A 13,685-nucleotide genomic window follows, 5' to 3' on the forward strand; every position below is an offset into this window, starting at 1 on the left:
TAGGCGTGAGCCACTGCGCCTGGCCTGGAATGGTGTTTCTGACCCTGCCTTTTTTTTTTTTTTTTTTTTTTTTGGCTACAGTTTGATCTTCTTTTTTCTTTTCTTTTTTTCTTTTTTTTTTTTTTTTTTTATTTTGAGATGGAGTCTCACTCTGTTGCCTAGGCTGGAGTGCAATGGCACAATCTCAGCTCACCGCAACCTCCGCTTCCCAGGTTCAAGTCATTCTCCTGTATTAGCCTCCTGAGTAGCTAGGATTACAGGCGCCTGCCACCATGCCTGGCTAGTTATTATTATTTTTGTATTCTTAGTAGAAATGGGGTTTCACAATGTTGGCCAGACTGGTCTTGAACTCCTGACCTCATGGCCTCCCAAACTGCTGGGATTACAGGTGTGAGCCACTGTGTCCGGCCAGATCTTATTTTCTTAGTCTTGGGTTGCATGGAACAATAGGAAGAGATAAGAAATGGATCACTGTTCATCCTAAGAGGCATGAAAGGTGAATGGGCTGTGTGCAGTGGCTCGTGCTTGTAATTCCAATGCTTTGGGAGGCTGAGGTGGGAGGATTCCTTAAGCCCAGGAGTTTGAGGCTGCAGTGAGCTGTGATCGCACCACTGTACTCTAACCTAGGCGACAGAGCAAGATCTTGTCTCTAAAAAAAAAAAAAAAAAATGAATGGCTTCTATGACAACGTGAACAAGCTTGGTGAGTTTTCTACAGGGCTTGTCTAGATGCTGTAGGCAGAAACAGAACAGCCGTGGACTATGGCTGCCCTGCATTACCTCTCACATCCTTCTCTTCTACCCTTGTGTCTCAGGAGATAGAGACCTCAGAGCCCTGCAGCTGTATCCACTTCACCAATTACAGTATCCTCATCGGAACCAATAAATTCTATGAAATCGACATGAAGCAGTACACACTTGAGGGTAGGGCCTGCATCCTCTTTCCTACCCCAGCCGTGGCTCAGGCCGTACTGAGACTCGGAACTCATTCCTGAAGCCCCACTTCTCTCCTACCTTTACAGAATTCCTGGATAAGAATGATCATTCCTTGGCACCTGCTGTGTTTGCTGCCTCTTCCAACAGCTTCCCTGTCTCGATAGTGCAGGTGAACAGTGCAGGGCAGCGAGAGGAGTACCTGCTGTGTTTCCACGGTGAGTCGTGGCTGTGCCCACTGCCGTTTTGGATGCTCATGGACACTAGGGACTCATGAGGGTTTGGAGGATGGTACCTGGGGCTCTCGAGCAGATAGGTTTGTCTGGGGGTACCGAGGACATCCTTCCAGCACCACGAAGGCCCCTTGGGGATGCTCCTCTCCACCACCAGATACTAGTGTGGTCTAATCACATTTTCTACAAAGAGCAGGCAGTTTTTTCCTCGTCCATCCCTTGCTCTTTCTTCCTCTCCCTTTCCTTTACTCTCTCTTCCTTTGCCCATTTCACCCTCCCCTCCCCTCCCCTTCCCTCCCCTCCTCTTCCCTCTCCTCCCCTCCCTTTTCTCTCTTTATTTCTTTCCTTGAGTCTGTCCTTTCCTTTGTTTCATTCTTTCTTCTCTTTCTTGGGTCTTTTTCTTTGTTTCATTCTTTTCTTTTCTTTCTTCTTTCCTGGGTCTTTCCATTTTTCCCTCTCTGTCTCTCCTCCTTCCTCTGATCGCTTCATTACCCCCCTCCCCATCTCTTTCTCTGTCCCTCTCCTCCTATTTCTTTCCTTCTTTTCACTTGAGTCTTCTTTCTTTAATAAAATTTAGTAAATTAAAAAAATCCCTCATTTTTAATAAAGCTGAGAGCTGGCTCAGCAGAGGGCCTCTGGTTTTCACAGTGAGTCCCATCTGGCTCTGCTCCTTGTTCTCCCATCAGCCAGTACATCACCGATACTCCCTGCCCTGGGCTGTGCTAATGCCTGTGTGCTCTTGACACCTTGCAGAATTTGGAGTGTTCGTGGATTCTTACGGAAGACGTAGCCGGACAGACGATCTCAAGTGGAGTCGCTTACCTTTGGCCTTCGGTACGTGAGGCTCGGTGTGGGGGGCTTCTCTTTTGCCAGCAGCTGGGGTCCTGGAAAAGAACTGCACATGGAATTTTTTTTTCCCTTAAGCACTGTGCATGTGAATTTCCACTGGATACCAAGTGCCGTGTGTAACAGTCACCTGGAGAACTGTTCATGGAAAGATTCTGAGGCTCGATGAAGAGCTGCCTAAACCAGATCCATCAGCCCACAATCCCAGCTCTGGGAAATATTTGCTAGACTCTCATGTTAGAAAGGAGACCAATCCCCTGTGGATTTACTTCAGTCATTTCCAAAGGCTACATAGTATACCATAGCATAGCCAAATACCTGTTCATTTAACCAGTTCTAATTAGGCAAAGCAGTAAGTTCATGCCTGTTTGTTGTTTTTTTTTTTTTTTTTTTTTTGGTAAGTATAAAAAACACTGTGGTGAACATCCTAGTACTACACTTTGTGCACTTGTCAGATAGTACCCCCTGAGTATAAGTTCCTAAAAGTGGAACTGTTGGATCAAAGACTAAACACACACATGCATACAAATATGTACGTACATATCTGTGTGAATGTTCTGAAATGCCATTGTGGCCCAAATACCTTTCAAGGCTATTTTGTTTCCCTGTTGCTGCATAACAAGCTGTCTGAAAGCTTAGTGACTTAAAACAACAGCTCATCATTGGCCCTGACTCTGTGGCTTCACTGGACAGTTCTGCTTCATATGGTATCAGCAGGGCCACTGGGACAACTAGAAAGCCCGAGACAGTGTCACAAACATGGCATGCAATGAGCGCTGGCCATAATGTGGGCACTCAACTGTGGCTGGTGGCTGGAGGCCTTGTTGCTTTCCATGCGGGCTTCTTCCAGAAGCTGGCAAGCCTGCTCACTTCCGCCACATTCTACTGATTAGAGCAGACCCCAGGGTCAGCCCAGATTCAAGGAACTGTACCAGGGCACGCATACTAGGAAAAAAAAAGTGACTGTAAAAAGTCGAATACCAGGTCTTGCCACCAGGAATAATAGTGCTTTTTCCCTTTAAGGCAGAAAACAGTTCTAGTCCTGTCTGCTCTAGTTTCAGTGACACTGTGATACAGAGATAGGGAATTAAGAAGACCAGCAATGTCTATGGCTGGGCTGGGTGGCTCACGCCTGTAATCCCAGCACTTTGGGAGGCTGAGGCGGGTGGATCACCTGAGATCGGGAGTTCGAGACCAGCCTGACCAACATGAAGAAGCCGTGTCTCTACTAACAATACAAAAAAATTAGCCAGGCGTGGTGGTGCATGCCTGTAATACCAGCTACTTTGGAGGCTGAGGTAGGAGAATCGCTTGAACCTGGGAGGCAGAAGTTGCGGTGAGCCGCGATCGCATCATTGCACTCCAGCCTGGGCAACAAGAGTGAAACTCCATCTCAAAAAAAAAAAAAAAAAAAAAACAACCAGCAATGTCTAAATATCTATGAACCCAGTCTTTTTAAAAATCAAACCCAGACTTTTTAAAAATTGAATTCTTTGAAGATGTTTACAATCAGTTTTGAAAGGTATACAATGAAAAGTCTCACACAGAGTGTCCCTCTCCCAAATTCTCCATCCCTCTTCCTCCAAAGAAAAAAGCTCATATGCGTTTCTTATCCTTCCAGTACTTTATGCAAATACTAGCACATAATAAAATATATACATTCTTTTTCCCACCTTTTAAAAAATCAGTAAGGTAGCATACCTCCCACATTATTCTGAACCTTGCTTATGCAGTGAACAATGTACCTTGGACATTTTTTTCACATCTGTACAAAGAGAGCTTCTTCATGCACGTTTCCAGCTGTGCAGAATTCCATAGATGTATTATAATTTTTTTTTTTTTTGAGAGACCAAATCTTGCTCTGTCACCCAGGCTAGAGTGCAGTGGTATGATCTAGGCTCAACGCAACTTCCCCACAGCCTCAGGTTCAAGCAGTTCTCCTGCCTCAGCCTCCTGATTAGCTGGGATTACAGTCACGCGCCACCATACCCAGCTAATTTTTTGTATTTTTAGTAGAGACAGGTTTCACCATGTTAGCCAGGCTGGTCTTGAACACCTGACTTCAGGTAATCCACCTGCCTTGACCTCCCAAAGTGCTGGGATTATGAGCCACCATGCCCAGCCAGATGTATTAAAATTTATTTAACCAATCCGCTACACTATACACTTGAGTTGTTTTCCATATTCCGCTGTAACAAACTACCCAGCAGTGAACATCCTCAAACATGCATGGTTATTCTGGCACATTGATATGTATTTGTTGGGTGAATTGCTTTACATGGGATTACTGGGTCAAAGAATGCATTGCAGCTAGATTTTGATTTTCCCTCTTTTCATCATTCTTTGGCCCACACTCTTCCTGCATGGTGATCACACAGCCTACAGAGAACCCTATCTGTTTGTGACCCACTTCAACTCACTCGAAGTAATTGAGATCCAGGCACGATCCTCGGCAGGGTAAGCACTGTCCTCCCATGCTTGGAAAACCTCAGCTGTTGGGGTAGGTGTCGGGGCTGGCTGCACCCTTCCTAACCTACCTAGCAATGGACGTAGTCTGCAGTGAAGGTAACTGGAACTCTGGGACTCTGCAGGCCCCCTGCCCGAGCGTATCTGGACATTCCGAACCCACGCTACCTGGGCCCTGCGATTTCCTCGGGAGCGATTTACCTGGCGTCCTCATACCAGGACAAATTACGGGTCATTTGCTGCAAGGGAAACCTCGTGAAGGAGTCTGGCACTGAACACCACCGGGGCCCTTCCACCTCCCGCAGGTAACCAGATTCTCCTCTTCCTCATTACTGGGGCCCACATGCTTTTCTGCAAGACAGAAGGAAATGTTACTAAACCAGTTGAATGATTCCCAATCGCCGCTTTGTCCTTAAACCCAAACCACTCATTTGTTTGCGATCTTTGGCACTGAAATGACACAGACCATTGTGAGCATCGGGAGGATTAGAAAATAACACCTTGTAAAAGTCAGAGGGGAACGGCCTGATCTTTCTCTCATGGGTATTTTCATTGGCTCGATGAGAAATGGAGCGCGCATAAGGCATGGATTACTTTCGCAGGTGTTTTGTGGTGCTAGTTGTTGGGCTTGTGGGAGAGGAATAATGGTGAATAAACCAGACGTCACCCCTCCCTGATGGCACTCACAGCCCAGTGGGAGAGAGATGCCAGCAATCAGATTAGAGCATGGATGGATGAGGCTCTGGTGGGGTGGTTTAAAGCCTGGATGTGGAGGTGAGGGAGGATTTCCCATTGATACGAGGTGGGGGCAGGGAAACCAGTGAGGAGTGCCCAGGTGGGAGGGAAGGAAAGCCATGCCTGGAGGCCCAGAGGTGTGAGGCGGTGAGAGCAGGCCAGAGACTCCCAGGCAGCTAGTGCCTTCCCTGGAATGGAAGACCTCCTGAACAGGATTGAACTGAAACAGCCGTTTATAAAGAAGCAGTTAAATAAATTGAAGTACAGCACAGGAAGGAATGTGATGCAGGCATCTGGGGAAAAATGAATGAAGAACTACTCACACTGACACAGAGCAATCTCCAAGACACATCAAGGCACAGGAGAGTATGCAGAACATGCTACCGCTTGTATTAGAAAGGAGGGGAGGCGGTGCAGTGGCTCACACCTATGATCTCAGCACTTTGGGAGGCCAGGGAGGGCACATCACTTGAACCCAGGAGTTCAAGACCAGCCTGGGCAACGTGGTGAAACCCCATCTCTACAAAAAATACAAGAATTAACCAGGTATAGTGGTGTGTGCCTGTAGTCCCAGCTACTCAGGAGGCTGAGGTGGCAGGATTGCTGGAGCCCAGAAGGCGGAGGTTGTAGTGAGCGAAGATCACTCCATTATACTCCCTCGGGCACAGAGTGAGACCCTATCTCAAAACCAAAAAAGGAGGGGAAGGGCACTTCCAGAATGCCACAGTAAGGACCTCTGACAACCTGTTTCTCCATAAAAGCAACAAGATCACTGGCAATCATGAAAATCAGCTTTTCAGAGCTCTGGAAATTAACCCTAGCCCTGTGAGCGGTCACTTTTGAGGCAGGATGGAACCAAGAGTCACGGCACATGGTTATTGGGCACCTCTGCTTTTCCACCAAGTTCCTGGGATCAAAACCATGCTGAACAAATGTGTTGCAAGAAAAGGCCTCTTTGTCAAAGGCATTCTTTTACATTTTATTTTTAAAATTTTACTTTTTTTTTTTGAATTGATAATCCAATCACAGGGCACAGAATTCAAAGAATAAAAAGGGTGTCCAGCATAGAGCCTCTCTGCTGGTTCTCTCTTGCCTCCTAACTCACCTTACTCTCCTGAGGTCCCCACCCGGGAAGGAACCAATTTTTTGAAGTTTTCATGTTGCCATTTACAGATCCTTTATGGCTGTACATCGAGCCCTCTCCATCTATAGGTTATGCCTCTGTAGATTCAACATACCACAGACGGAAAATATTTGAAAAAATATTGTGTTTGTACTGTACATGTTCAGGCTTTTACAAATTGTTATTATTCCCTAATATTAACAGAGCATTTACATTGTATTAGGTGTTATAAGTAATCTAGAGATGATTTAAAGTATACAATATAATGTGTGTAGGTTATATGCAAATGCCCCCCCCCCACCCCTTTTTTGACACTCGGTCTCCATTGTCTAGGCTGGAATGCAGTGGTATGATCACAGTTTACTGCAGCCTCGACCTCCCTGGGCTCAGATGATCCTCCCACCTCAGCCTACTGAGTAGCTGGGATTACAGGCATGCGCCACCACACCAGGCTAATTTGTTTTGATTTGTTTTGTTTTGGTTTTTTGAGACAGAGTCTCACTGTTGCCCAGGCTAGAGTGCAGTGGTGCGGTCTCTGCTCACTGCAACCTCTGCCTCCCAGGTTCAAGCAATTCTCTTGCCTTGGCCTCCTGGGTAGCTGGGATTACAGGCACCTGCCACCATGCCCGGCTAATTTTTTGTATTTTTAATAGAGTTGGGGTTTCACCATATTGGTTAGACTGATCTTGAACTCCTGACCCCGTGATCTGCCCGCATCAGGCTCCCAAGGTGCTGAGATTACAGGCGTGAGCCACTGTTCTCAGCCTGAATTTTGGTATTTTTTGTAGAGATGGGCTTTCGTCATGTTGCCCAGGCTGGTCTCAAACTCCTGGGCTCAAGTGATCCACCTGCCTCAGCCTCCCAAAGTGCTAGGTTTATAGGCATGAACCTGCATCTGGCCCTACACCAGTTAATAAAGGAGACGTGAGCATCCACAGATTTTGGTCCACAGGAAGTCCTGGAACCAGTCCCCCAGGAGACAACTGTACAAACAAATGAACAGAGGCAGATCCAATGCCCTGAGAGTAGGCCTTTTCCAGGGAGTGTAGCTAGGCAGGTCAGATAGCGACAGTTTTCTGGGGATGGGGCATTTGGGGAGTGTCGATCCTGATCTGCTCCCTCCAGTGGCTACTAGACTTCTGGTTTCACAGCTACTGTGGGTCCAAGGACATTGGTTTCAACTCTACTGAAGATCTGGGGAGAGGGGAGTGGGTATAGGGCAAGTTAAAATGTCACAAAACTTTCAGTTCTCGCTGAGATTCCTTTGTTTGCCTTGCATAAACACTGTTTGGATTGTTGCAGGCCTTTCTTGCAACACATTTGTTTAGCCTAGTTTTGATCCCAGGAACTTGCTGGAAAAGCAGAGGTGCCCAATAACCATGTGCCGTGACTCTTTTGGTTCCATCCTACCTCGAGAGTGACCACTTACAGGGCTAGGGTTAATTTCCAGAGCTCTGAAAAAATTGATTTTGATAATTGCCAGTGATCTTGTTGCTTTTATGGAGAAACAGGTTGTCAGAGGTCCTTACTGTGGCATTCTGGAAGTGCCCTTCCCCTCCTTTTTTGGTTTTGAGATAGGGTCTCACTCTGTGCCCAGGCTGGAGTACAGCGGCGCTATCTTGGCTCACTGCAACCTCTGCCTCTTGGGCTTAAGGGATCCCCCAACTTCAGCTCCTCATCAAGTAGCTGGGACTATAGGCACCTGGCACCACACCTGGCTATTTTTTGTAGAGATGGTATTTCACCATGTTGCTCAGGCTGGTCTTGAACTCCTGGTCTCAAGTGATTTGCCTGCCCTGGCCTCCCAGAGTGCTGGGATTATAGGGGTGAGTCACTGCACGCAACCTCCCTCCTTTTTTTTTTTTGTTTGTTTGGAGACCGAGTTTCGCTCTTGGTGCTCAGCCTGGAGTACAATGGCATGATCTTGGCTCACCGTAACCTCTGTCTCCTGGGTTCAAGCGATTTGCCTGCCTGAGTCTCCCAAGTAGCTAGGATTACAGACATGTACCACCACGCCTGGCTAATTTTTGTATTTTTAATAAGATGGGGTTTTACCACATTGCCCAGGCTGGTCTTGAACTCCCAACCTCAGGTGATCTGCCTGTCTTGGCCTCCCAAAGTGCAGGGATTACAGGCGTGAACCACCATGCTTGGCCTTCCCCTCCTTGTTAATACAAGCGGCAGCATATTCTGCATACTCTCCTGTGCCTTGATGCGTCTTGGAGGTTGCTCCATATCCGTGTGAGAAGTGATGGATGTGTCTCTCCATATCAGTGTGAGAAGTAGTTCTTCGTTCATTTTTCCCTAGATGGTCGCATCACATTCCTTCCCAGGAAGGAATTTGTTTAACTGCTTCTTCATCAATGGCTGGCTGAGTTGTTTCCAGTCTGTTGCTTCAATAAATGACTTTCTCCTTACATCATTTTGCATGCTGAGGAATCTATCTGTAGGATAAATTCCTAGGCAAGGAATGAATGGGTGATGGCTGATGTGCATTTGTAAATCTGATGGACAGTGTGGAGTCTTCTGCCCTGAAGGCTTCTCCTGTTTGCAGTCCCACCAGCTGCGTGTTGAAGTGGGATGGGCCTCCTTTTGACACAGTGCTGGGAGCCAGACCCAGTTCAAAGTATAGGAAGTTTGAAACCTTGGCCTGCAAAGAAGGCCTGAGATTATTTACCCCAGGGAATAATAAAATGATCTAAGATAATCTTCTGGATGGGTTTACCAGTCCTGTGTGTCTACCCTATAAATAGTTATGTGGACCCTGTACCATGTGGCTGGGATACAGAGGTGTAGAAAGCATTCTTCTTATATATTCCAGGGGCCCATAATTTGGTGGAAGAAACACAGCTAATATTACAAAATACTAAGCCCTTGGGCAAGACTGTCCTAATGAGTAGTCTCTCTTTTGTGGATGTATAGGAATTAATCTGAAATGTCTGGTTAGTGTGGTTTTAACCTGAGGAACTTGCTGAAAAACCAGAAGTGCCAATAATTAAATGCTTCTAACTCTTGGCTTGGCCCTGCCTCAAGAGTGCCTGCCTAGCGCGCCACAGTCCTCCCCTGAAAATGTCTAGATCTTCTATAAGTAGTTCCCAAGTCATGCCAGAAACAGATTGAAGTTTTGTAATTAGATTTTTTTCCTCTGTTGCCTCAGTAGATAGGTGGCGAGGCACCTTGCTTTTGAGACCACAGTCTTTCAAATGAGTTGCTTGTTTTGTGGTCCACACAGTTCCAGTTCTAGGAATGAGGGGCAGAAACATGTGTTTGCTTTCCCGTGGTTGCCAGGCATGTCTGGAAAATCAGTAGTTACTTATCTCTCGGCTTATAGAACGATCTTTTGGTTGCTGACTTCTGGCAGTTGAGAATGTAGAAGGCCAACTTGGCCGGGTCTGATTCACTGCAGGCTTCGTTGCCTTGGTCTATTAAGCAGAGCAGGAAATGTAACTCTTTGCCAAAAAAACCATAAAATTGATGTGGTAGATTATGGATCATTAGTGGTTAAGGAGATGGAAGACTGCCCACTTGGTTTGGAATGATGGGTGTGTTCCTTCCTCCCGTTAATCTCAGCTGACGTCCTCAATGGCCTTCCTTGAGCAATCCTTCTTCCCCTGGGCAGTGAGCACCCTCTCATTTGTTTTATGATAGTTCCCTGTGGATACATCGTATCATTTCTTTTCCATTACAAGTAGGCTTAATGTAGTTCTGCTACTCAAACTTTATTTTTTTATTTGTCCTCCAGATTTCAAAGCCATATGGCTAGAGATGAATATAAACCTTGATTTCAAGATGTTGAAATCTGAGTTATCTTAAATCTTACTGCTGCACAGACAGGAGTTCTGGCTTCCTGAGCATTTGCTGTCTGAATCTCCCAATGTTAAGAGTTGCATGGGAAACCAAGAGCAGGGCATGAAACTGTTCACTATGAACTAAGCCCCTATAAAGTTATCTCTGCACACCAACCTCTCTGTTTTACTGTAGAGCAGGAATTGGCAAACTTTTTCTGTACAGGTCTAGGTGGTAAGTATTTTCGGCTTTGTGAGCCATATGGTCTGTCTCAGCTGCTCTACCCTGTTGTGGCCATGCGGAAGCAGCTGTAAGACAATGCATAACCAGATGGGCATGGCTCTATTCCAATAAAACTTTATTTATAAAAGCAGGCATCTTCTGGATTTGGCCCTCAATCCTGTTCTAGAGTCTGTCCTTCACAGTGGGACACTGTCTTTGCTGTCGCTTCTCAATTATGGACATTGACAGAGGCGGTTCTGTTAGTTAGACCAGTAATTGAAGAAAAAAATGAACAAGTTGATAAAATGATAGCCTCCTCCAAAGAGAAGGAGTTAAATATCAAGGATTACGATAGTCCTTTGGGAAAACCACTGATTCTCTAATTTTTTTTTTTTTTTTTAATTTTTAGTTTTACTTTTTAAGAAGCAGGGTCTTGCCATATTGCACAGGCTGGTCTCAAACTTCTGGGCTCAAGTGATTCTCCTTCCTCAGCCTTCCTAATAGCTGGGATTACAGGCATGTATCACTGTGCCCAGCTTTTTCTAGTGTTTTTGAAGAGCCTTCTTTAGGATCTTACTGCAAAAGTCCAATGTGTCCAATGTTGATGTCAGAGCATGTTAGCAACAATTTTGTTGAGAGAATTAGCCCAAAACAAATCATTCTGTGATTCATACTTGGTTCATTTTTGGAATCAGCGTGTAATTGCATTGTAATTTCAATACTAAAAATATCTAGCATAAAATAAATTTGTTTTCTAAGATAAAGCCTCAATTAAACAAAATATGTTTTCAAGTAATAGTCACTATAAATTTTTGTTCCCATTTTAAGTAGGGTCCTTTCCAAGCACAAATTATGCTAAGATAACAGGGACCCTAGTAGTTTTTCAGCTTCTCAAAGGTGGGAAAGAATTGACTCAGAAGGCCACATTGTGTTTCTGGGTCTTACTATATCTTCAGAAATGGAGTTTGGGCCTTGGGTCTGCTGAAATCTTCGCTTGAAATATCCAGGCCAGGAGTGGGTGGAGGGTTAAGTTGGGTCATACAAAAAGGCCCCAGTGTTTTCAACTGTTTGGTTACTAATGATCAGCCTTTGGAGCCTGGGACATTCTCTGCGCCCGCTCTACTATTTTTGTCTGCCCTGCTCAGTTTCCTGACTATATCAGGCCTGATCCCTGTACCTCTCGGTCTTCTTATGACCATGACTGAGAATTCTCAACCTTCTGAGCATCTGCATTCGTATCAGGTGCCAGAGAGACTCCTGGAAAGCCACCTGTGGGGACAGATGACCAAACACCAGGCCCAGGAGTGGGACAGACGAGGCAGTTAACAGTGATGAGGACAGGCTTTCCCCAAACTGTTCCCTTGCACTGAGGGCTTTGGTGGGTCTCTGACTTCTGGGTCTTAGCAGGCTGACCTAGATGAAGATGTCCTTCTGTGCCTTCTAGGCTCTAGAAAATACTAGGTCAGTAGGATATAGTATGGGGCTTATGACATCAAACTGGTCTTTATTGGAATCCCAGCTCTACCACTCATTAGCTCAGGCAAACCACTCCTGTGCATCCCCATTTCCTTGACTGTACAGTGAGGGTCATACTTGTTCATAACTCGAGAGCTGCCGTGATGATTTAATGAGATAATGAGAGATGGCAGGTGAAGAGCTTAGCATAGGCCTGGCACACAGTAGCTGCTCAGTAAATGAAAGCCTGAACGGAGACCAGGAAGGTGGGTTTTCTTTTGTTGCCATCTTTGCTCTCTTCCCCGTCTTTGTTACCAAAATCAAAGTAGCAAAGTCCAAGGAACTCCAGGTCTAATCTCTTGATGATCAGTGGTGAGGCTGGGTGAAGGGGTTGCTCAGGGAAGTCGGAAAATGCCACGCTGGGGTTGTGACCTTGCAGCTCCCTACGTTACTCTTATGTCGCCAGCAGCCCCAACAAGCGAGGCCCACCCACATACAACGAGCACATCACCAAGCGAGTGGCCTCCAGCCCCGCGCCGCCCGAAGGCCCCAGCCACCCCCGAGAGCCAAGCACACCCCACCGCTACCGTGAGGGGCGGACTGAGCTGCGCAGGGACAAGTCTCCTGGCCGCCCCCTGGAGCGGGAGAAGTCCCCGGGCCGGATGCTCAGCACACGGAGAGAGCGGTCCCCCGGGAGGCTGTTTGAAGACAGCAGCAGGGGCCGGCTGCCTGCAGGAGCCGTGAGGACCCCGCTGTCCCAGGTTAACAAGGTGAGGCAGCGTTCTGAGGCCTGCGTGTCTGTCATGGAGGCCAGGAATGACTTGGGGAACTGGGGCCCCCACAGGGCCACTGTTGTTTAAAAAAGAAAGTCCATGACTGTAATTCAGACTTTATGAGACACAGAAGTTTAAGAAGAAAATGTACATTAAGAAATAACTTCCTAAGCAAATGGATAACATGTGTGTGATTAAAAAGGAATAGATATGTGTGTATAACTCAAAATATAATAGTTACCAAAAAATGTTTTCCCCTTCTCCAGAGGCAAATGGTAGCAGTTTCTAGAGCTATTCCATGCATACCAGCAAATATATGTGTGCTCTCCATTTTAAAACACAAATGACAGCATCCTGTCCATGCTTTACTTTTTTCAAACATATATACAGATTCACACACATACACTTTTTTTTTTTTTTTTTTTTTTTGAGAGAGAGCGTCTTGTTCTGTTACCCAGACTGGAGTGCAGTGGTGTGTTTATAGCTCATGGCAGCCTCGAATTCCTGGACTCAAAGGTTCCTCCCACTTCAGCCTCCTGAGTAGCTGGGAATATGGGCTGTAGCCACCATGTCTGGCTAATTTTTCCTCATTTTTTTTTTCAGAGATAGGGTCTTACTATGTTGCCCAGGCTGGAGTGCAGTGGCATGATCATAGCTCACCACAGCTTGGAACTCCTGGGCTCAAGTGATCCTCCAGCCTCAGCCCCTTCAACAACTGGGACTACAGGCTCAAGCCACCATCTGTCTAATTCCCAGCCCCACCCCACCCCACTCTTTTTATTTTTTTTTTAGAGACAGAATGTCACTCTGTTGCCCAGGCCGGTCTTGAACTCCTGGGCTCAAGCAATCCTCCCACCTTGGCCTCCCAAAATGCTGGGATTACAGGCGTGAGTCACCACGCTCGGCCTACACATGTGTATATATAAATTGTTTTTCTGGAAGGCTACACAGAAAGTGTTCACAGTGGTTGCCTTCCAGAAGAACTTTGAACTTTCAGAAATTTCTAAATCATGTGCATGAATTATCTGTGTAATTTTTAGGCTCGCAATTGCGGAGATGGATGGGTGTTGAAAAGAAGGGGCCCCCACAGGCAGGGGATGACTCAAGCGCTTGG

The 13,685-nt window shown here is 46.2% G+C and overlaps 1 protein-coding gene across 7 annotated transcripts in view; it reads left to right on the forward strand.

The window, feature by feature from the left end:
• The window catches only part of CIT (citron rho-interacting serine/threonine kinase), a 195,216-nt gene that overhangs the window by 178,647 nt on the left and 2,884 nt on the right, over positions 1-13,685 (forward strand). For 6 of the 7 annotated variants that reach the window (XM_003932193.4, XM_074402166.1, XM_074402162.1 and 3 more), the window contains 6 exons: positions 815-923; positions 1,022-1,150; positions 1,919-1,999; positions 4,390-4,468; positions 4,603-4,782; positions 12,265-12,568. In XM_003932193.4, coding sequence (XP_003932242.2) covers positions 815-923; positions 1,022-1,150; positions 1,919-1,999; positions 4,390-4,468; positions 4,603-4,782; positions 12,265-12,568 — 882 coding nt within the window. The remainder of the gene's footprint in view (positions 1-814; positions 924-1,021; positions 1,151-1,918; positions 2,000-4,389; positions 4,469-4,602; positions 4,783-12,264; positions 12,569-13,685) is intronic. The other variant, XM_074402163.1, reaches the window with a different exon arrangement.

This window comes from Saimiri boliviensis, chromosome 7 (genome assembly GCF_048565385.1).
Source record: "Saimiri boliviensis isolate mSaiBol1 chromosome 7, mSaiBol1.pri, whole genome shotgun sequence".
NCBI lineage: Eukaryota > Metazoa > Chordata > Mammalia > Primates > Cebidae > Saimiri > Saimiri boliviensis.